This window comes from Lacerta agilis, chromosome 13 (assembly GCF_009819535.1).
Source record: "Lacerta agilis isolate rLacAgi1 chromosome 13, rLacAgi1.pri, whole genome shotgun sequence".
Taxonomy (NCBI): Eukaryota; Metazoa; Chordata; class Lepidosauria; order Squamata; family Lacertidae; genus Lacerta; species Lacerta agilis.
Window position 1 is genome coordinate 49,354,822 of NC_046324.1, and position 23,425 is coordinate 49,378,246.

Below are 23,425 nucleotides of genomic sequence, written 5' to 3' on the forward strand. Positions count from 1 at the left end.
GAAATAAATAAATCAAAAATTCCAGTAGCACCTTAGAGACCAACTAAGTTTGTTCTGGGTATAAGCTTTCGTGTGCATGCACACTTCTTCAGATACCAGATTCTTCGCATGCATGCACACAAAAGCTTATACCCAGAACAAATTTAGTTGGTCTCTAAGGTGCTACTGGAATTTTTTAATTTTTAATTTATTTATTTCGACTGCGTCAGACCAACATGGCTACCTACCTGAATCTAGAATCATGTGTGTAGAAATGTGTCAAATAAATGAACAAGGAAGATATTTGCAATGAGAACACTGAATAACATTAACTACAGCAATAGGTGGCTGGGCTGCGGGTGGAGCTGTGGTCTAAACCACAGAGCCTAGGGCTTGCCGATCAGAAGGTTGGTGGGTCGAATCCCCGCGACAGGGTGAGCTCCCGTTGCTCGGTCCCTGCTCCTGCCAACCTAGTAGTTCAAAAGTATGTCAAAGTGCAAGTAAATAAATAGGTACCACTCCGGCGGGAAGGTAAACGGCGTTTCCATGCGCTGCTCTGGTTCGCCAGAAGCAGCTTAGTCATGCTGGCCATATGACTTGGAAAAACTGTCTGCGGACAAATGTCGGCTCCCTCAGCCAGTAAAGCGAGATGAGCGCCGCAACCTGAGTTGTTCGCGACTTCACTTAACTGTCAGGGGTCCCTTTACCTTTACATTACAGCAATAGGTGGCTAGGCAACTCAGTCTTCTCTAACCTGGTGCCCTCCACATGTTTTAGACTACAGCTCTCACCTGCTCCAGCCATTGCAGCAGCAGATTTGGTGTAACTTGCAGAAGTACCCCTGAAACAAAACCAGGCCAGGCAACTGCTCTGATCCTCACAGCAGAGGGAGGGAACAAATCCTGCTACATTCAGTCCCATGTTCAAAGTGAGGATGCATGCCAACACCTAGCCACAAACCTCTAACTCGCCAGCAGAGTCTAGCAAGAAAGATGACGGTGGCAACAGCTCAACAACCTCAGGGATTTGCCAAAAAACTGACAGTGAAAGGACATGGTGCTAACAGGTCAACAGCGTTGACTGTGCCGAAATGGGAACATTTTGCCAGCTCTGCTGATAGCGCTTCTGGGCCAGAGTCACATTTGCTGTGAAGTCATGCTCTTGCGCAACTCCTGCCAAGTCTCTTTTGCAACTCCTAGTGGGTCCAACTCCGCAGGGTCACAGGCTCCACCAACTTGTCAAGGGTTGTGGAGGAGGAACGACAATCATCCTGTGAGTAAGTATGGCATGTCTGGCGACACTTTCGTTTTACTTCTGGCACCAGATCAAGATGTGGTCGTTCTTGCAGGCGTTTATGATTCATTGATTGTACAGATGAAGACAGTAATAAGAAACCACTTTGTCGTTGTGTGGTTTTTAGCATTATCTGCTCTGCATAACAATGAAATTGTTGTTTATAACCTGCATTTGTGTACCCTGCTCCTGAGATTGATATGACATATAGGGCAGGCTACAAAGATTTTTAAATAAACAAACACACTTACAACTTCAGATATTTGCTTGCAAATTTGGCTTTTGCACTTATTTGCTGTAAGGAAAGCAGCATTCTTAGGACCTGGATTTTTTAAAAGCACTTTTAAATTTTAACTGGGAAAAATGGGCAAATTAAAAATGCAGAAAGATTACTGTATAGAGCACCAAAAGATATTCACATATCTGACTGTACCACCCAAGATTGCAACCAAAGGCAGCTGTGCTGTTTCTGGGGATACCTAGAGACTTAACTCTTTAGCAGCCAGATGGTTCTGAAGGACGTCTCTTTGGCCTTTCAGCTTGTTCACTAGTCTGCGAAGACGCTCACGTTCTTCTGGAGGGTCACCTTCCTCAGCAGCTGACTGACCCAACTGGGCGAGCAATGATGAAGTGCTAGTTTCTGAAAGCCTGCCATTCTGCATCTCATCCATTTTCTGGAAATATGGAAAGGGAAAAGAGTGAGGCACATTATAGCAGCCTACTGATCTAGGGGCACACAAAACCCTGTCCTGGTGTGTAGAAATCATCTGTGGTCGTAGAACATTCAACCAGTGGCAACCACCAGCTCAATGCTCCAGAACAGCCATTCTCAACCTTAGGTCCCCAGGTATTGTTGGACTACAACTCCCACTGGCCATGCTTGGCTAGGAATGATGGGAGTTGTAGTCCAGCAACATCTGGGGACCCAAGGTTGAGAAAGGCTGCTCTAGAGATTCAAACAGTTTCTGTGGCTAAGAGAGGGTTGACAACTGAAGCTGCTTATAAGATAGACTCTCCTCTCAAATCATCATCACCATAAGCACTTTCTACAAAGAACCTTTGTGATTTTGGAACTAATCCAAGTGCTTACTCTGCACCAGGGGGACGGGAAATGTCCAGGTCTTTCCACCCAGCCCTGGAGACTCTCCCCAAATTGTGCCCCATCTTCTCAGGCCACCTCCCACACCAGCCCTATACTATGCCCTCCTTGGGTTCCCTCCTTTGCCTGGCTGGGGATGTGCGATGATGCCTCTTGGTTGCCTGGAAGGAAAATGCTTCTCTTTCGCTTTTGTGTGGCTGAAGTGTAGGTAAAATATGCATCCCTTGCTGTGGCCACCTCTGCACCTGACCAGGTTCACTGCTGGCATGCGGCTCCCCAGGAGGTTGTGCAAAAGGGGATGCGGCCCTTGGGTTTCTCAGCCTTGTCCTACGTAGTCTAGTCAACAAAGACGCTCACATCCTTAAAATATGCCAATTAGCATCTCTCTCACACACACTTACACACACACAAACACCTATATAAGCAAGTTCCTTGGATCTGTCTCTTTGCCATAGACTGAAGCAAATGGACCAAGGGGTTCAGCAACTGCAACCGTTTCTTTCCCAACAGCGCTAAGATAGCGATCGGGCTCCCATCACTCACTTTCTCCAGCCTTGAAATCCGCCGAACCAGCCTCTGTCTGCTCCACTCAGTGTAATCTGGAGGAAAGTTAACAAGGTTTTCAAAGTGGAAGTCAGATTGCGAGAGACACAAATCCCCGAAAGGAGAGGCCCATCGAGCTGCAGGGCATCCGAGAGACGCTATTTATAAAAGCCGGAGCAGCAGATTAATCTTGAGATGTTTTGACATACAATCAAGCTGCCTCTTGTTGGCTGCAGCTCAGGTGGGGCAAAAATGGACAAAATACCAGATCGTGTATTGGGAGCTATTAAGGCAGCCGTCTCTGGCAGTGCACCCGCTGTGGCAGGAAATAGTTAAGCAGGTTTTTGAGAGGGGAGAAGAAAAGCAAAGCATCATCCTGCACTGAGGGTTGGATAGGGGCCAAAGGAGCGTGTGGGTCTTCTGCTCACTTCCTTTGGCTAGAAGACTGATCGCCAAAGAGTTGATGCTTTTGAACTATGGTGCTGGAGGAGACTCTTGAGAGTCCCATGGACTGCATTCTGAAGGAAATCAGCCCTGAGTTCTCACTGGAAGGACAGATCCTGAAGCTGAGGCTCCAATACTTTGGCCACCTCATGAGAAGAGAAGACTTCCTGGGAAAAGACCCTGATGTTGGGAAAGATGGAGGGCACAAGGAGAAGGGGACGACAGAGGACGAGATGGTTGGACAGTGTTCTCGAAGCTACCAATATGAGTCTGAGCAAACTGCAGGAGGCAGTGGAAGACAGGAGTGCCTGGCGTGCTCTGGTCCATGGGGTCACGAAGAGTCGGACATGACTAAACAACAAGAGGTGGCAGCCCATGAAACTGCTCTTGTTTGCTCCCTGGTTGCCCTGATCATTTCTCGCTCCACAAAAGCTTGTTTTCCTATGTTCCTGTTTGGACTCCCATCCACCCCACGTAAGAACAGTCTGATCAATTCCGCTCTGATTTGCTCAGAGCTGTAGGCAGCCGTCAGCACAGAGCCAAGAACAGCGAACCAGAAGTCGATGCTGAAGAACATGACTTCTTCAGTGCAAAGTGGGTGGGGACGTGTGACAGAGGTCTATGAGATATTGCATGGCAAAGAAAGAGTGGGCCCTGTGAAGTTTTTCTCCCTCGTAACGCTGTAACCCGGGGCCATCCCATAAAACGGAATGCTGGAAGATTCAGGACAGGTGAAAGGAAAGTGCTTCTTCACACAGCGCATAGTTTAACCAAGGAATTTGCTCCCCCAAGAGGTAGAGATGGCTGCCAATTGGATGCTTTAAAAGCGGATTAGACAAATTCCTTGGGGATAAGGCTATCAATGGCTACTAGCCACGATGGCAAGGTGTGTCGTGCCAAAGGATTGAGCGGCTCCCAGTTTCAGCCACAGCAGCTCATGACAGATTCTCCCTGGAGGTTGGAGATTTCGCATGCCCAGACGCTTCCACTTGCAGGGACTTAGGCGGGGGCCACCGCATGAGGACCACAGCACTGCAACCCACTCCTCCTTTACACAACAGAATCAAAACAGTTGGTATTCTCGAGAAACTTACTCTTTGCTCTGCCGGAGGCGGGGGAGCTGCTCATCGCGTGCTCCAGGTCTGCTTTCAGCTTCCGGTTCTCATCTTGCAGCTCTTTGATGCTCCTAGATAACTGCAGGATGGCAGCGTTGAGCACCTTCTGCTGTTTGCTCTCTGGAGGGGACCTGCATGTGGAAATTGGGGGGGGGCGCAGCTGTAGCCAAGACTGAAAGTGTGTGGGGGGGGGCGGCGGCATCTAACTAACTTGGGATCAACAAGCTGGATGGGGTGCATGCACAAGCAACAGTGCAGCAGCACAGCGACCAATCGCAAACATGCCCCCCCCTGATTATTTTCACACCAAGGAGACTTGAGAGCCAGTGCAGTGAAGCATACAGAGTACTGGATTCAGTATACAGTGTACAGGATCAAATCCGCACCAAGCCATCCAACTTGGAGGGTGGCATTGGGCCAGTAATGCTCTATCAGGTCGTTACAATATTTTTTCTCATTTTATTTATTGGTTTATTAAATTTCTATCTCACCTTTCCCCCACAAAGGAATAGCTCCAAGTGCTATGCCTTGTGCTCCTTAGAGGAAAAGACATTTATTTTATTGCTGGGGATTTGTCACTGATAGGACATTAACAACAACAACAACCAGCGACTCAGGCAGGAGCTTGTGCTATCAGGAAGCTGTTTAGGTTGAGGAAAATCAGTAGAACGCAGGACAAGGCAGCATTCAGGGACATGCTTCTATCTTGCACCTTAAATCATACACCACAAAGTCAACCCTGTAATTTCCTGGTGCCCCTACACCTGCTTTATGGCATGCAGAAGTATCCAGATCGAAGGGAAGAATAAACCCTTGCTTTTGTTCTGCCTTCACCAACCTGGTGCCCTCAAGATGTTTTGGACTAGATGGCTGTGCCAGCTGGGGCTGCTGCAGCTTGTAATCCAACAACATCTGGAGGGCACCAGGTTGGTGAAGGCTGCTCAGCTTATTTAATAATGGGGAACCAACGGGATGCATCACAACAGCTGAGGTTGGGAGATGGTTCATCCGAAACTTTTGTCCCTTGCAAGGAAAAGTATCCTCTCAATTAAGTAGCGTTCTGCTTGCAGGTAAGAGTTACTTGTCTCCTGCTGCTGTGTCTCATATTGAGAATAGACTTTATAACACTTTGTATGTGCAGAATATCGTTTAATGATAAAATTGTACGGTTTCCAGATTGCGAGCACACCGCAAATTTCATTTAAAATATGTGTATCTATATCAGAATCGGGTGGGGGGAGGGGAAAGCCAGGATACTGAAGGCTGAGAAGGGAAAGTCCTTTCTCTGGAGGTTGCTCTTGATGAAATCATCAGGAACTGCTCACCTCAAAAGTGATATGCAACACAAGCCAAAGAAATGAATGAAGTGTAATGGCTGCATCTTAAAACTAAGCCCAAGCAACAGCTTTATTGATAAATGTGCTGCTGAGTTCAAATGAATCCTGAATCTCTTTCGGACAACTTAAAGTCAAAATCCTTTTGTGGAGGCCACCTCATAGGTAGATATACCTCTGCTTGTGATTTTAATTTCTGCAGCACCCAGAGCTCTCCTGCTCTCTCACAACCATTTCTCCCTTCCTGCTCCTCATGCGTGGAACAGCCTCCCAGAATACTGTACCTCCTTCTTCCTTCAAACTGTCCCTCAAAATGCCACCTTTCCCCCTCAATTCCTTTGGAAATAAACAACAACTCTGGTCATCACACTAGGCATAAATATACGTAACTGTAACAATAAGAGATTTCAATGGGTTGGGGGGAATAATCATGTTACGTCTCTTTCAGCAGGAACAACCAAAAGTCTTGTGGCACCTTAAAGACTAAAGCATCTATTATGCCATGAAAAGCTTACATTCATTTCACGGGATGCCAGATGGAAGTCCACGAAAGCTTATGCTCCAAGACTCTGTTGAAATAGCTGCATGTCCTTCCCCTCTTTACCCTAGCCTCCATTTCCCTCCCAAGTCAATTTGTAGGGGCTAAATTCATTGGGGCAGGAGCCTGTCCTCTTGTACTGTGCAAAGCGCAGCACACATTGCTGGTAACAAGGGGCAGTATAGTGCAGTGGTTAGAGTGCTGGACTAGGGCCTAGGAGCCCAGGGTTCAGCTATGAAGCCAACTGGGTGATCTTGGGCTAATCACAGTATCTCTCTGCCTAACATACCTCACAGGGTTGTTATGAGGATAACATGGGGAAGGGGAAAGCTATGTGCAGCTCTCCTAAGAGAAAAAGTGGATATAAAGGTCCTATTATTACTACACAGTTCTTAATCCCCCCTTGTTCCAACAAAGTGTGGGAGCATAGGTGTGTGCAGTTGATTAATCTATTATTTACACCTGAGATAAGGACGCTGGTCCTAAAAGCCTCTCCCTTTCAGAGGTCCAGTCTGGATTCCCCACCCCTGGATCTTTTCAATGGTCTTACTGTGATTTCAGTCAAGTTAGCGGCATTCAAGACACAGAATAATGTTAATCTTACTCGACATCTTCCCCACACTACCTTGAGCTCCACAATCCAATCCTCCAGTCTTCCTCCGATTGCACAGACACCTCTCTCTCTCTCTCTTGCCTCTTCCTTCAGAACTTCCAACATTTTCTTCCTCCTCTGGATCTTTCACCTGATGTCTATAGTATCTGGGCAACTTTTAGAGTTAAGAGTCTTTTTTTTCTAGGAATAGGAAGTCCTGCTAGCATTCACCTCCAATCGGGCTCCCCAAACACTCAAGTTACAGAAACACTCCTATTTACCAAGGGCTCAGGGTTTGAAAAAGGACCCCCCCCCAAAAAAGTGCTTATTCTACTTTCAAAACTATCTCCATTTCTCTTTCTTTCTCTGTTTCTGTATGTGGGTGTTAAGCACTCAAGACTGGGTTGCTTTGTTCTGCATTAATTCACAATACCCATTACAAATGAGGCTGCCTTATCCTGGGCCAGATTATCTGTCTATCCAGTAAGAACACAACGCTGGATCAGATGGAAAGCCAGTCTAGTCCTGCATCATGTTCCCACAGGGGAACCAGATGAGAAGCATAGCATTCTTTCCGCTCATATTCTTCAGCAACTGGAATTCAGAACCGGAGATGCATTGCCTCCAATACTGAAGATGACACAGCCTTATGACTCGTAGCTATTTGTCTAATCCCCTTTCAAAGCTATTCAGGTTGACAGCCAACACTACATGGCAGCAAATTCCACTGCTTAACTATGCACCATGGGCAATCATAAAGTCACAGAATTATATGGCATTGGAAGGGACCCTGAGGATCACCTTGTCCAACCCCCTGCAATGCAGGAATATGCAGCTGTCCCATATGGGGATTGAACCTAGTAGTGTCTACTCTGACAGGCAGCAGCTTGGAAGGGTTTCCTTCTCCAGCACCTGCTGTCTGAGCCCTTGTACGTGGAGAAGCTAGGGACTGGATCCAGGAGACATTCTGCATGCAAACTTGAAGTCTTATCACTAGGTTGTGGTCCCTTCTGGGTTAACCTAAAGTTCTGCATGGTGCATGCAGACTAAAAAATCACTGCTAGATACTTCAGTTTGATTGAAGTGACAGCCCAGAACCTTAAGTCATTGATTTGCCCCCTTCAGGGAGGCTGGGATGGAGGCAGGACTGCCCAAGCCCACAGCTCAAGAAAACAACTTGGAGTTTGTATGTATGTGTCAGTATGTGTATTTGCAAGTGCTCAAGGTGAGATGAGAGGCAAGCGCAGAGAGGTTATGCATGTATGTGTAGTGGGGAGATTATGAAAAGCTGGATTTAGGTGGGGAAAACTGCAACCTGCTAGACTGAACCAAAGGAGTGGTAGAAATGTGGCATTTGAAGAAGAATCATATAACATGGATTTGGGAACCATCATTTAGTGGTGAAAAGGATAAATTACATCATGCTATTTCCACCACATTTATACAGAAGCGTTCCCTTAACCTACTCTCTTTTACAATGAGTTTCGGATCTGAGTGCAGGATGTGCACCCCGACCCCTCAGATACACTAACCTGGGATATTCCCAAACTTCTTGGGGCAGATTAAACCAGTACCTACTTGCTTAGAGGCATGTTGCAAGCATGACATGTTTTTTTAACAATTTTTAACTACCCTCAGGGTAGAGGGAGGAATAATTGTACAGGACTTGAGACGCTGGAGGTGCTGCCCATGTCCTAGAGCAGGGGTAGTGAATCAGAGGCCCTCCAGATGTTGTTGGACTACAATTCCCATCATCCCTTGCTATTGGCCATGCTGCCTGGGGCTGATGGGAGTTGGGAGCGACAGGTTCCCCATGCTGGCCCTAGAGCTTCGATTGTTTCCAAGCCATGGGTAGATTAAAATTTTCTGTCTGTTTCCAATCTTTTCTCTTTTCGTAAGCATGTGAACTGGAAACATGTATTTATTTTTAACCAATGAAAAATGAGAACCTCAAGTTTCCACATCAATACTTATAATTAAGCCTGCAGAATACATAGAGAGCCCTGCCTTGACTGTGGGATTATTTTTCGTTGGAAGGTATATAATTTCCATGACACATTCACCTGAGAATGCTTAAATGACTAGATGACTACACAGAATCCTATCAATTTCTCAAGGCAGCCTTCTTTGGGTCAGGATGAGGGATTATTTGCTTAAAGACTATCTCAGAATTCTGCTTCATCGCTTTTGTTTGTTTTCAAATGGTTTACAACTTGATCCTGCTATGAAATATATTTTTCTGTTCCAAAGGAACATGTTCTTAACATTTAACTTGATAATAATCCAGTGGAAATGAAGTACAGTGGTACCTCTATATACGAATGGGATCCGTTTCGGAGCCCCGTTCGCATCCTGAGAAGTCTGCAACCTGCAGCGCCACTTCTGCGCATGCGCGGGTCGCGATTCAGCGTGTCTGCGCATGGCGTCACTGCGTAGTCTGCACATGCGCGACCCACCAAACCCGGAAGTAATCCATTCCAGTACTTCAGGGTTTGGCGCGTTCGTAACCCGTGCTGTTCGCATCCTGCAGCAATCGTAACACGAGGTACGACTGTAGATAATATTAAAATGGTTTAGCTGCAGTCTGAAGTGCTTTCACTGGAGCTTGGAAAATAAGGTACAGTAAAATCAATAGGGCTTATAGGATCAGGGAGGGTACTGAGTTCAGTGTGACTTAAACCTCAATCTTAAAAGTAAATCCTACTTATTTCAGTGTACCCTTTTCTACCTAAGCAGCTATCAAGGCTGCAGCATTAATTACCTTAAATTCAATTGTTTCATGAGATGGAATGCCAGCCAACCAACTAGGTTTTAGCCTTTAAGAGGCCATTGTACTGACTTAAGAGTAGAGTTTTCATAATATGAGGATGTGAACCTAAAACTGCAATGCAAAGCTCAGCAACCTGCAGTTCTCTGCCTAATATCACGTGACTCTTGAATTAATTTCAAAAGCCCTCTGCAAGTTCACACCTCTGACAAGAGTAACCTGTTCCTCCCCCCAGCAGCCCATTAAGTGGGAAGAGAGAGACAGCAAAGGGAATATCAAAAAGAAAGAGAAGGGGTGGCCCCACCCACTATTGACTCTGGCCCCACCCACTTCTGGTTTCTGCTCCACCCCCTATTAGCATACGGCCCTTGGCAGATTACCCCAGAGATAAATTATTCATCAGAAATATGGCTCCCCACCCCTGCTTTACCTGGTGACATGCCTTAGTAGTAAATACCTTCAACTAACTTCATTTTCTCTTTAGGTAGAAATAATGCAACATAGGTAGGACATAAAAGATCCATCGTTGGGGAAAGAAACCCAAAACAACGTCTAAGTGATGAGATTATTTTTTTTTAAAGCTCTTAACATCTTCTCACTTCACCGCTATTAGTGAAGCATAAAAATTAGCGAGCAAAAACTTATACACATGCATACAGCCCCGAAGAAATAAACATACTTTCGTTGCACGGTCTTCGTTTTTGCCAGCAGGGTTTGGAGTCGCTGGATCTGTAAAAGGATGGCTTGCATTAGTGGGGAGACAGAGCAAGGACCAAGGTGCAAAGGAAGCTGCTGCTTCATAAGCATTTGCTACCAAGCTGCAATCAGGTGGGCAAAAAGGAGCGAAGGAGAGCAGGAAGATAGGATAGTGACACTCTGAAAACTAAGAAGTTGCACCGTGAAATCAACCAGAATGCCTTGCAACTCTGCATAGAGTTCCCAGAGCACAGCTCTGGCATCGTCTGTGGCCACCTAAGTTTGCATCGCAGTATCTGGGTGTGCATACCTCTCAGGTTGCACAATGCTTCTGGGGCACCCCTATACATCACAGCCCTAAGAAACCTCTTGGGTTGCCCATGTAACGGAGAAGCATTTTCCCCATGGTGAAATTCTGTTGTACGAAATGCATGAGATTCAGCAGCAGGAACAATGGACACATTTACCCATCATCCACTGGGAGGGAAATATGGAGAACCCATTTGGGACACAGAATCCAAACCTAAGCTGGTTCCAGCTTTTTATTGAAATTTTCTAATTATTTTCTCCCCCTTCAGCACGAGCAAAAGAAAAATGTACCTCCTCGTAATAGGTCTGCAGGGCAATTTTCATTTCTTCCACATTAGTGCTCTTCACATCTGTCTGGAGTTTGCTTTTTAGTGATAGAAAACACACATTAGAAAAATAAAAGATGTAGGAACTGGCAGAACAGAAGAAGAGACATAAATTAACCATGAACATTTGTTAACAGTGAAGCCAGCAGGAATTCCATTTCCGCCCCTTACTGTAAAACAAAATTATTACCAACAGTACTGATCATAACCAATGTTTCTGATTGCTTTAAGAGGGCTTTTGGAAAATTTATCTGGGGGGCAGATGCCACCACCGACTGGCCTGTCATCTCCCTGGTCTAGTCTACTGACTTGCACTAGATTCTCGTAGACAACGTGCGAGGCCACCAGGCCACTCAGGCTGCCCTGAGGAACCAAAGCACATCACACTTGTAAGAGGATGTTCCCATTCTTCTCCTAGCAACTGCACTTTCATATGATTCATGGCTGTAAGAAATGGAGCAATCATCAGTGGGGCAATCTATGTTTCAGCAGGATCAGAGAAAGTCCACTTGCTCCTGAACAGGATTGCTGTGGCCAAAGCATCTGCCTCCGATACATAATGCTTTTGCCATCTCCCTCTGCCCAGCACAATACATTCTTCAATGCAAGCGCCATGCTTTGGGACCTTAGCATTGTAAGGACTGCCTCCTCCCTACGAATGCTTAGAACTTCAACAGAGGCCCTGCTCTACAACCCACAAGTGGTTTTGCCATAGCAGGTGTACAAGCAAGGCCTTTCCACTGGTGGTGTGCGCTGTGAAACCCTTTCCCCTGGAATGCTTAATTGGTTCCCTCCCCCAGGATGAGATGCTGTTTTTGCAGGGTGCTTTGGGCCTGTATCGTAACCATCTGTTTCAGATGGGGGGGGGGCGGGGACTGGCGTTGCACGCATGTGGTGTCATAAAACCTGGAGGAGCCGGGGAGGAGCCAAACATGGCGCCAGCACAGCTTCAATGACTGGCGGCTCCTCCTCTCTGTCGCTCGGCCTCCTCCAGCTGCTAGTGGAGGGGAGAGGATGGCTTCCCCCCAAAATTATGGGGCGGGGCAAAAGAGTTCAGCCCCTAGGAGATGGCGCCCCTGATCTGCTCAGTCCTCTCATGGGCTTTGCTCCTGGTGGTTTAGCTCACTTTTGCTCGCTGGTATTCTGTCATTTTATGACACCTTCTGCAAGGATGGAAAAGCAGGGTAAAAAAACTATTAAATGAACAAACAGATGGAATTTGGCATACTTAATAGTGTTGTCTTTCTCCTTGCACTGCTGCTCCAGTTTGAGGATCTTCTGCTTCAATCCGTTGAGCATCTATCAAGGGGAAAGCACACAGGGCCTCTCCTGAAGCACACGTTGCCTGAGACACTGTGCGTACACATTTCACCATTTGTCTGTGCTGCCCACAAACCCATGAGAGGCAGGGCAGTCTTGGCAAAAGGCAGGTCAATATGAACCTCCTGAGACAAAGGGATCAACTGGGAATACAACAAAATAAAGGAAAGGAAAACAGAAACCACCTTTCCCTCTTTCTACCAAAGTTCCCCAGTATCCGCTTCTCTAGGTGCTGTGTCTCAGTCTCATTATCTATTTTCCTGACCTTCGATACCACCTTTATGCGGGTGACCTTTAGCTCTGCTGTTCTTCACTCAACCTTTCCATTCCTCTCTTGCCTCAATCTCTGCTGCTTTCTTCACCATCTCTCATTGCATGGATGCCCATTTTCCTCAAGCTTAGCTGTACTAAAATTGAGCTGTTTTCTTCTTGCTTATCAGCCCTTTTTAACCCCACATTGATAATCTGGTTCTCTGTTCTCCTCCTCCCTTTTAAATTTTTTAAAATAGCCGTTCTCTTCCTCTTTCGGCTCTTGCCAGGTCTTGTCTTTTCAACCACTTAATACACCTGGCATTTTCTCTTTCCTTTTTACAGACATTACCAAGACTTTAATCCACCCCCTTATTATTTTCTGCACTGATTATTGCAATTCTTCTCTTGTTGGTCTTCCTACGTCAGCTCTTGGGCCACTTCACTTTACCACAACATGCTGCTGCTAGTTTGGTATTTTCTGTGTCAGTCCTATTATTTCGTGCCATTCTCCTCGCTGGCTTCCGCCCACTTATTGTATAAAGCTCTTGCATTTACTACTGAGCATCTCTATGGTCCTGCCCCACCTTCCTTCCCTAGATGCTTTTCCTTGGACCCTTTGCTCTGCTACTCTTCTAGTTCTGTCCCCCGTTGCCTTCTCTATTCCCTGCCTGTTTCTCTCTGCATCTCCCCAGGACTCGAAATTAGCCTTTCACCTGACACCCACCTCTCCTCCTCCTTAGAACATCAATTCATCCTGGCATACTCTGGCCTTTCCTCCCTACTTACTTGATTTCCCTCTTTAACGCTTCTTGTCTTTATTCTTTGGCTGCAAGCCTAGGGGAAGGTTCTGTGTTCATTTTTGTAGTGTGCTTTGCAATTCAGGGCAATTTCATAAGCCGAGTTCTGAATAGCAGGCAGAATCCAGATGCAAGCACATCCGCATTAAAAACAAAAGAAAACCCTTTGGCATTTCATGAGCACTTTCACCTTGTGAACTTTAATACACAGGTTAGCCACATGGTCACTCTACAAACCCAATATGTTCTGGTCCACCAACAATTATTAAGCTAGAAAGGAAGATAGGGGAAAGAGAAGGCACAATTACCGAGCTGGTATCATTTTTCTGCTCTGCCCGCACCCAGCCAAATTCAGACCACTGCAAAAAACAAGAACGTCAATATTATTCACTATTCACAAAGTGTTTCATGAACCCAAGTGCTTTGCACAAGATAAAAAACGAAGATGGACCCTTTTCATAGCAGTTCATGCACTTTTATTGTGATCCTCACAAAAGAGATTTCTTTAATCCCCAGCTTGCAGATTTGAGTGGAGTGGAGTGGTTGGGGCTAAAAATAGAAATTGGCTTGTCTTAGATCACCATCCTAGTGAGATAACAGTAGAGGAAAATTTTGAACCAGGCACCTTCCTGGGTCAAAATTCAGCCACCGTGCTTCTGGCTCTCACTGACAGACTTTCACTATGTCCCTCAAGCTGCCATCCTTCAGACTTTCTGGCTATAAATAGACCAAGGTATGGTCTGAGGGCACATGATGAAGCTCTCTTTGTAAAGCTAAGCAGGTCTGGGTCTGGTCACTGTCTGGATGAGACACTAGGTGTCTGCTGCCATGAGTCTGATGGTGAAAGGAAGGTAGGAAGTGAAATAAATGTTTAAAAGAAAAAAAATGTACCCAGAGTTGTGCAACTAGAATCTTTAATTTTGTATTATTATTTTTTACAGAGCACCCATTATATATTTTTGGGGTGTAAGGTTTATTATTATTATTATTATTATTATTATTATTATTATTTATTATTATTTCATTATGTAGAAGAAGAAGAAGAGTTTGGATTTGATATCCCGCTTTTCACTACCCGAAGGAGTCTCAAAGCGGCTAACATTCTCCTTTCCTTTCCTCCCCCACAACAAACACTCTGTGAGGTGAGTGGGGCTGAGAGACTTCAGAGAAGTGTGACTAGCCCAAGGTCACCCAGCAGCTGCATGTGGAGGAGCGGAGACGCGAACCCGGTCCCCCAGATTACGAGTCTACCGCTCTTAACCACTACACCACACTGGCTCTCAGTGTATCTAAAACAGTGAGCACCCATTACATCAAGGTGATTTACAACAGTCAAGCAGGAGTTTCTCTCTATCCTACAACTGTACAAATAAAACAAACAAATACTACAGACAGACAATACTGTGCCTTCCTTGCCCCAATTAGGAAGTATTTTCCTTGTCCTGTTTAGAAAACCAAGAGCGAAGTGAATAGATTCAAACATTCTCCCTTAACTGCATTTTTTTACCCAGGGGCGCAACAACTCACCCTGGAGGGATCCAGCAGCTGTTCAATCTGTTTGTCCTTTCGGTTATTTTCCTCTTCGAGTCGCCGAAGCTTGGTTTTCATCCGATCTGCTTCACTTTTCTGGGCTTGTATTGTCTATAACAAAGAGGGTTTGTGTGCACTACTTGAGCTGACATTAGAGGAGCACAGCTGGATCAGGCCCATGGCCCATCTAGTCCAGCAACCTGTTCTCACAGTGACCAACCAGATGCCTCAATGGGAAGCCCACCGCTAGGCCACGAGCACAGCAGCAATCTCCCCTCCTGCCGTTTCGAGCCGCTGGCGTTCACAGCCACGCTGCCTCTGACAGGGGAGCGAGAACATCCATTCCGACAAATTTCTCCTTGCAGCTCCACGGTAAATAAACATCGGTGACATTCTTCCTTTTGCATTTGCTTGTTGTTGTTTTTTTTACAAAAGCAAAACAGAACTGCCAGCCCCCAGATCTCAAAAATCAGAACAGAACAAACTAATGGAGACAGTAGATGAAGCAATAACCCCCCCCCCAATTCTTCACCCAGGCTCCCTGCCCTGCACAGCATCCTTCCCCCATTCCCACAGCCCCATCTTGCTTCCTCCACTGTGCCGGAAGGCCTTCCATGCAACCAGGGAAAGGTAAACTGGAGATGATGTGCTAAATGACAGGGCAGTGGAAGTCAGAATATTAGGTCAAGGAATATGGAAGTAGAAGGCAAACAGGAAGGGAAGGTGGTGCAGCCCAAACAGGGGCCCTGGGTGGGAAACCCAGCCAGACGGGCAGGGTATAAATATATTATTATTATTATTATTATTATTATTATTATTATTATTATTGGAGCCCAATTACTACCACCTCCTGGAAATCCTGCCAGCAGCTGTTCAGTTCCTGAGCAGATACTCCCTACAGATTTGCAGAGATTTCTTTGCATCCATTAAGACCAAACCTCCCCCCCCCCCATTACAACTGAGTCTTCAGGAACTGCATTTTGCATGGTGCAGAGATGGAGGCATCAAGTCAAGACATGCTTGTTTCTTCAGGCCTAAGAAAATGGCTGAAGCAAGACCTAAGGTGCTGTTGGATTTCCTTTTGACTTTCCTTTTAAAAAAAAACAAAACACAAAAAACCTGCTTCATGTAAATTATCGGTTTTATGATCTCTGTACTAGTGCATGCATTTTATGAAATATTGTGTACCACCCTGGACACCTTTGGGTTGAAAGGTGCGATAGAAAAAAATAAATATGTAGAGTTTGTGATCCATACCTTCTTTAATTCGATTATCTCATCATACATATCTTCTTTTTCTTTGTAGTCTGGAGTTCCAGGGATGTAGCCTGGAAAAGATCATCCCCAAATAAATAAATGGGAGCCAAAAGGAATGGTAGAAATATTCCAAGACTGCAATGACTTCCTGTCCATTATAAAAATCCCAGAAAACAACTGAGACAGTTGATTTTTTACAATTTTTGCAAGTTTAAAAAGATGCACCTGTTGCAAACTCACTGGAGCATTTACCTTTAATTAAAATTGTATACCACTTATATTTGCTATTGCACCTGGAATTATTGTCACCGCAAGTTTACTAAGAATGTTTTAGTTGAGATCACTGCATTGCAGGGGGTTGGACTAGATGACCCTCGGGGTCCCTTCCAACTCTACAATCCTATGATTCTAAGGATTTATCTATGTCACAAGTTTATTGACGGGCACCGCAGGACCAAAACAGATTTTTCTTGCTTCAGATGTCCTTGAAAGCACACAAAGGTTTTCTCATGGTACCCCTGACCATTAGGTCCAGTTGCAGACGACTCTGGGGTTGCGTGCTCATCTCCCTCTATAGGCCAAGGGAGCTGGCGTTTATCCGCAGACAGCTTCTGTGTCATGTGGCCAGCATGACTAAGTCGCTTCTGGCGAACCAGAGCAGCACACGGAACTGCCATTTACCTTCCCGCTGGAGTGGTACCTATTTATCTACTTGCACTTGACGTGCTTTCGAACTGCTAGGTGGGCAGGAGCCGGGACCGAACAATGGGAGCTCACTCTGTCGCGGGGATTCGAACCGCCGACCTTCTGATCGGCAAGCCCTAGGCTCTGTGATTTAACCCACAGCGCCACCCGCGTTCTCACGGTTAAGCTACCCTGAAATGCAACCTGTTCGCCATTACGGATCATCCTAAAGCTGCTTTCCCCTTTTTGCGAACTCACCACTGCTGGCAGAGCGAGCGTGTTTTGGCTTCTTCATGCCCAAAGCTTCCTTCAGATACTCTGGTGTGCTGCCAGGGAGAGCGGTCAGCACAGGACCCACGTCAGGGTCCGACTTCGTCTGGTTCATCCAAGCACCTAGTGAAAAGGCAAGGGGAGAACGCAGCAGAGTTGACTATAGAAAGGCAAAAGCAGCGCAGCCCAGGAGGTGGCATTTAGGTGTGGTCTGTGAAGTGGCTGCCATGTTAGCAGTGCTGAAAGAGTGGCAAGTCACAGTAACCAGACAAAGCAATGTGTAATCTACATGCGGCAAGAACAGAGCTGGCAGAGGTGATGCGTCATCCTATGGCGAAGCAACTGATGTTCAAAGGTAACAGAAGAATCTCTAGGTCACTTGGGAGGAGCCCATTGGCAGCTCCTCCCAGAAAGTGGGGCGGGGCTGGCAGGAGCTCCTCCCACCTTGGATACTCTTTTTTTTTTTTTTTACCTTCACGGCAGGGGAAAGAGATATATTGCACTTGTTCCCACATCTCAAAGATTATGCAGTAAGAAGCTTGTAGAAGGAACCGATTTTGCATGTGGATACCTTGCTTGAACGATCCGTGCCACAGCTGCCTTGATGCTTTAACCAAGGGGATTTCAAAGTGCTTACTGTCTGTGCCCTTCAAGGTTCTCAGAAATCCAGCCTTTTTAGAATGGAAACATGTGCTAGAGGTGTATGGAGACTCTGAGGCAAGAAAAAACAACAACAACACCTGTCAGTGCTACAGATTAAAACTGCAGCAGCAACAAGCTACTAACATTTCATCTGAGTAAAGCTGCAAGGGATGTAGGAACTAATTGCCATAGAATTGCTATTTAGATATAGGAGGCTATTGTTCAGAGTAATGTACATATAATGAGAAGCATGTAAACCACAAGATAATAAAAGGCTGAACTCCTTAGCCAGGTAAGAAAGCAGCCAGTAATATTTATCTCACAGCCTATCTTCCTATCTTAAAGCTTTTTTGGAGAGACCATTCAATTCCCTATCCCAGCACGCTCAGACTCTCCTCCCTATTGCACTGAAGCATATTTCATGCTAGGGGACGACAGAGAATCAGATGTCGCATTGTCGTTAGGTGGTTTCAGGGAAAGGGAAAGGTCTACTCATGCTTACTTGGTGATTTTGGAGGCTTGCGAGATGTTTTCTTCTTCAGTTTCTGAAAGAAATATTTATTTGGCACTGAAATTCACCAATTTCATTGGTTTGGATTCACATGGCAACAAGCAGTATATTTATTTTCTGAGCAGGGAACAACAGCGCCACTGCCATTATACGTATGTAGAAAGTGGGGTTCTAATTAGCCAGCCAGGTTTACTAAAGTTCCAACACTTTATCAACAAATGGCTAACCTGAAAGCTGAATTTTCATCAAAATAAGTCAATAAAATAGGGACAGGGAACTGGCGGCCCTTCAGATGATGCTGGACTCAGGGGTTGTTGTTGCCCAACAACGGCTGAACCACCACATGCTCCCTCTCTGTGCAATAAACAAGACAATATCTTACAATGCTGTAAAAGTAAAACATCTAATTTTGTTCCTTGTCCAAGTTTCTCAATTAAACTTCCGTATTACAGTAGCATTACACTACACTACACACACACACACACACACACACACACACATCAGGGACAAAGTACAGCCCACTTATTTTTGTGAAAAAGGCTTACTACTAACAGCTTCTTATATTTTAGCAACTACTACTAGAACAATGAATGCTGCTGATTTGGGATCAGTGGAGTGGTCCAGAGAAATACCCAGATGAGTCTAGAATTGTTGCCTGGAAACAAACAGTCACAATAGATGAAACAAATTGACACCTACATGCCTGATATTATGTTTGCTGCTGGGGGGGGGGGAAACCTACCACATTATATAAGAGGAGAAAATTCCTCCCAAGGTGTTTTAAAAACTCGTCAAGATCACCTGCATCAATATCACCATGCTGTGCACAAACCAGTCCAAATGGAATATTATGAATACTGTTAAGAAACTAACCGTAGTTTGTTTAAAACCAGGATCCCGTGATATGACCATGAGGCTAAGCTGGGATTCCTTAAAAACGAAACGAAACTCTGTCAAAAGTTTTGCTCCAGGTCACGGGGAGGAAGGCGAGTGGCAGCCTGACAATTTGGCTTGCTCTGGGCTCATCCACAGAGCACTTGAGACTGGTTTGCCATTGTATGAAAGCACAGTCACCGAAAGGGTATATAAAGTGTACAGAAAGAGATCATCCTTGTAAAACTCACCGTTTCTGTGTCAGATTCAAACGTCAGAGCAGAAAGACTGTCCTCTGCCTGCAGAATAAAAATGCATACATATAGGACTTTTTTTGCATGCGAACCTGCGGTCTTCTAGATACCGTTGGACTCCAACCCCCACCAGGCCCAGTCAGTATGTCCATGCTCAGGGATTATGGGAGCTGTAGTCCAGCAATGCCTGATGGGCACCGGGTTCCCTATCCCTGAACTTCTTCATAATGTCCTAGCATCATTCAGAGGCACCAGATTTCAACTCAAATCTGCTTGCATGAATTACCAGAAGAGCTGTGGAAATACATGACACAATGTATTATTAAGGGGGGGGGGTGGATTTAGTCTCATTTCCCAATATTTTTAACATTTCCTTTAAAAATAGTGGAGTTGTCCCCCACCCATTTTTTGCAAATAGGTCACTCTCTAAGGAAGCATCTTGCAGTTCATTTCGGCTGCTGCTTTCACCACTCCTTATAAGTCTCACTAGCCTGGTCCTTAGGTTAGATCTAGATTTCGCTCTGTGTGAAAGGCAGAATTGGGGGTGGGGTGGGGTAGGCTGGTGTTTACAGCCTGGATAGCGGCATGAAGAGATAAACAGGCTTCCTGGTGGCTCACTGCAGGCAGACATGGGCCACACAGCACATCACAGAGTTTTTAATTTCCTGAAGTCACATTCTTCAAGGCATACTGGCAGATTATTTTTCTGCTATCCTTCAGGCATCTGATCTCAGGCTACATCTCCCTATCCAATTTGCCCTGCAATGTTAGTGAGTGATCAGACTGTGAAAGAGGCAAGGACCGCATAGCTTGAAGGCAGATGGATAACAACCTCCAGGAGAGTGGAGCATACGCAGAAATTTCTAAGAGCTGGTCTCTCCCACCACCTGAGAGGAATTAAATGAAAGAGATATAAATCTCGAGAGACAGTGATGGAACAACTTTCAGAAGAAGATTTCAATTGTGCTAATGCTAAGAACAGAAAACACAGCAACCTGCACGTCACAGATAGCTTAGACAGAAGAACTAAGGGTGCCTTTGACTGGTTTAAGCAGCAGATGAATCAACTGAAACTTTAGGTGATGCCTCTATTTTATAGTGGTCAGGAAATTTTAATCCGTGGAGTTATAAATTATGCCTATGGGGACACTTTACTTCTAATAAACATTACAATAACAATAAAGACTGATTTGGTTCTTTTTGATGCGAGCCACATTTGTCTGAAAAGGAGAAGAAAAAAATGCAGTAAATAAATTGTGAGGCTTCACTTTAAACCCAAATTTGGACATAAATGATAAATAAGCCACTTAAGGCTACACTCCTATGCATGCTTACCTGGAACTAAGCCCCACTGAACACAGTGAGAATAACTTCTGAGTGAACATGCATAGGACTGAGCTTTCCCTCTAATCTGCTCACAGGACACTTGAGGGTAAGGCTTGCACACAATAAAGGTAACATATGAGATGTTATGACAAAGTTATGGGATATTCCTAAAATAAGCTCATTCTAATTCTTGCACAGGGCTCTGGTGAAAGGCGCTGCAATTTAAAGCTAGTTCTCTTATCACATGATAGAAGTGCAAGGGCCATATTCCCAGCTGTGTAGAGTAGTAGTTAGTGTGTCAGGCCAGGGTTCAAATCCCCACTTGGTCATGAAGTTCACTGGGTGACCTCTGGACCAGTGACTACCTCTCAGCCTAACCTAACTCACAGGGCCATTGTGGGGATTAAATGAGGAGGGGCAGAACCATGCACACCACCTTGAGCTCCTTGGAGAAAAATGTGGGATATCAGGGCAATTAATAGAAATAAACTCAACGAGCACTGTGGAAAAGACTAAATTCAAGACATCAGGAGGATAGAAGGGACAGAGGATTGGTGCCTTTGTGTGATCCTGGGATCACTGCCACGCACAAGAAGGTATTTGTCATAGAAGATAGGTCTGTCAATAGCTATAGACCAGGCATAGGCAAACTCGCCCCCCCAAATGTTTTGGGAATACAACTCCCATCATCCCTAGCTAACAGGACCAGTGGTCAGGGATGATGGGAGTTGTAGTCCCAAAACATCTGGAGGGCTAAGTTCGCCTATGCCTGCTATAGACCATTGCAGTGGGGGGAAAACCGGCTTTATGTACCAGATACTGAGGACAAACAACAGAATACAAGCACGACTTTCAAGTCCAGCTTGTGACTGGTTGCTGTTGGAAGCAATTCTGAACACAAAAGCTCCATCTAGTTGTAGAGAAGCTTGTCCAATTTTAAGCCACCAACACACCCTGTAGTAGTAAGTCCCACAAATTAATATTGCATCACCTATTGTACTGGGTGACCGCGATGGGTCATTAAAAGGGAAGCAGAAAGATCTGTCTTTGCCCATGTCCCCCATAAACACATTGGCCCCCCCGCCCCCTATTTTTTCTCAGCTAAAAAGCTCCCGTTTCATGCAGGTCAATGCTATATGTTTACTTGTAAGTCCTTCTGAAGCTCCCCCCACAAAATCCTGGGGGTTGTAGTCTCTTAAGGGTGCTGAGAGTTGTTAGGAGACTCCCCTGTTTTCCTTTGCACAGCTACAATATCCAGAGTTTCCTGTGAAGGAGAGTGACTGTTAAACCACTCTGGGAACCATAGTTGTAGGAGGGGAGCAGGGAGCCTCCTACTCACCCTCTGCATCCCTAACAAACTACAGCTCCCAGAGTTCTTGGTGAGGAAGCCACAACTGTTTAAAGCAGCATTGCAGGCTCTACATATACAGCGTGAATGTGGCCTTAGCCTTTATGAACCGTGCAGGCCTATTGGCTGTTTGATCAGTTTTGAAGGTTGGATTCATTTATTTCTTAAGTTTGCCAGCATAGGTAGGTGGGTGGGAGACAGAAATGAGGAGGAGGAGGAAGCAGCAGCAGCAGGCTACGGTTGCCACCTGTCCTGTATAATACAGGATTGTCCCGTTTATTTCAATGTAAAATGCTATGTCCTGTATTGATACAGTTTTGCGCTGTATTTCAGGTCTTCTCTCTCTCTGCATGTTAGGGACCTTCTCCAAATGCATGGGTGTGTTATTTAAGCTCTGGGTCACAAAGCGCAGGCAGATTTACAAATCCATGTGTTTGGGTGTGACGAATTCCTGAGGAGCCATCCTGTTAGGCTGCAACAGATTGCAACGAGTTGCTTTGAAGTCACTTTGTGAACCCCCCCCAAAAAAACATCGTCTTTTGCCAGAGCAAAGGGGGCCGCTCAGGGCCTTATTGAGGCTTGATGAGGCCCTAAGATACTGAAGGTAAGGGGGCCCTTTATATGTCCAGCTGTCCTTTGTCAACAACAAATTGTCCCTGTTTATTTGCGTTGAATATATGCCATATATTGTAATTTATGGACCCAATACGTATCTAAAGCCATTTGCACATAACAAAATATGTGTTTTATCAAAGTAATTGTTGAACTGAAAAACAATTTTGGAAATGTACACCCAGCTGTTTTTTCCCCTTTACATTTTTTGGGGGGGCCCAATAGAGTGGGGCTCTAAGCTATAGCTTGTTTAGCTTATGCGTAAATCCGGCACTGGGGCAGCTGAGGGATCCAGGGGAAGCCCCGCTGAGTTCAATGGAGGGGACGGGGAGAGAGATGTTGCCTCCCCCCTCGCCATAAGACCTGGCTGTCCCGCAGCTGCCCCCTTCCTCGACCCACGGCCTCCAGCCCCACCGGGCCTCCCCTCCCCTCAGCCGGGATAGAGAGGGGGGGGAGGCGCAGGAGAGGCTCCCTTTCCCCCGAAGGCCGGCCTGCCGGGAGAGGTTTCCCCCTTCCTCGCCCCTCACCAGCTCCCGCTCCGCGGCGGCCTCGTCGGGGCTCTGAGACATAGCGGGGAAGCGCCGGCCGGGCCAGCGAAACCACCATTTCACCCGAGGCGGCAGCGGCCTTTTCTCCGACTCAGGCGGCCTTTCCTCGCCACTTCCGGGTTTCGGGCTCCATGGCAACCTGCCGCGGCAACCAGGACCCGGATGG

At 45.9% G+C, this 23,425-nt stretch overlaps 1 protein-coding gene across 1 annotated transcript in view; it reads right to left on the reverse strand.

Annotated features, from left to right (window-relative positions):
• IQCE (IQ motif containing E) overlaps positions 1-23,425 on the reverse strand; it is a 34,951-nt gene extending 11,526 nt beyond the window's left edge. Inside the window, exons 1-14 of the mRNA XM_033166974.1 lie at positions 23,239-23,425; positions 19,423-19,470; positions 18,290-18,332; positions 17,717-17,857; positions 17,134-17,268; positions 16,192-16,262; positions 14,932-15,045; positions 13,713-13,763; positions 12,264-12,334; positions 11,001-11,073; positions 10,384-10,433; positions 4,453-4,604; positions 2,915-2,970; positions 1,765-1,946 (exon numbers count right to left, since the gene is read on the reverse strand). Of these exons, the coding sequence (XP_033022865.1) occupies positions 1,765-1,946; positions 2,915-2,970; positions 4,453-4,604; positions 10,384-10,433; positions 11,001-11,073; positions 12,264-12,334; positions 13,713-13,763; positions 14,932-15,045; positions 16,192-16,262; positions 17,134-17,268; positions 17,717-17,857; positions 18,290-18,332; positions 19,423-19,470; positions 23,239-23,280 (1,229 nt within the window). The 5' untranslated portion in view covers positions 23,281-23,425. The remainder of the gene's footprint in view (positions 1-1,764; positions 1,947-2,914; positions 2,971-4,452; positions 4,605-10,383; positions 10,434-11,000; positions 11,074-12,263; positions 12,335-13,712; positions 13,764-14,931; positions 15,046-16,191; positions 16,263-17,133; positions 17,269-17,716; positions 17,858-18,289; positions 18,333-19,422; positions 19,471-23,238) is intronic.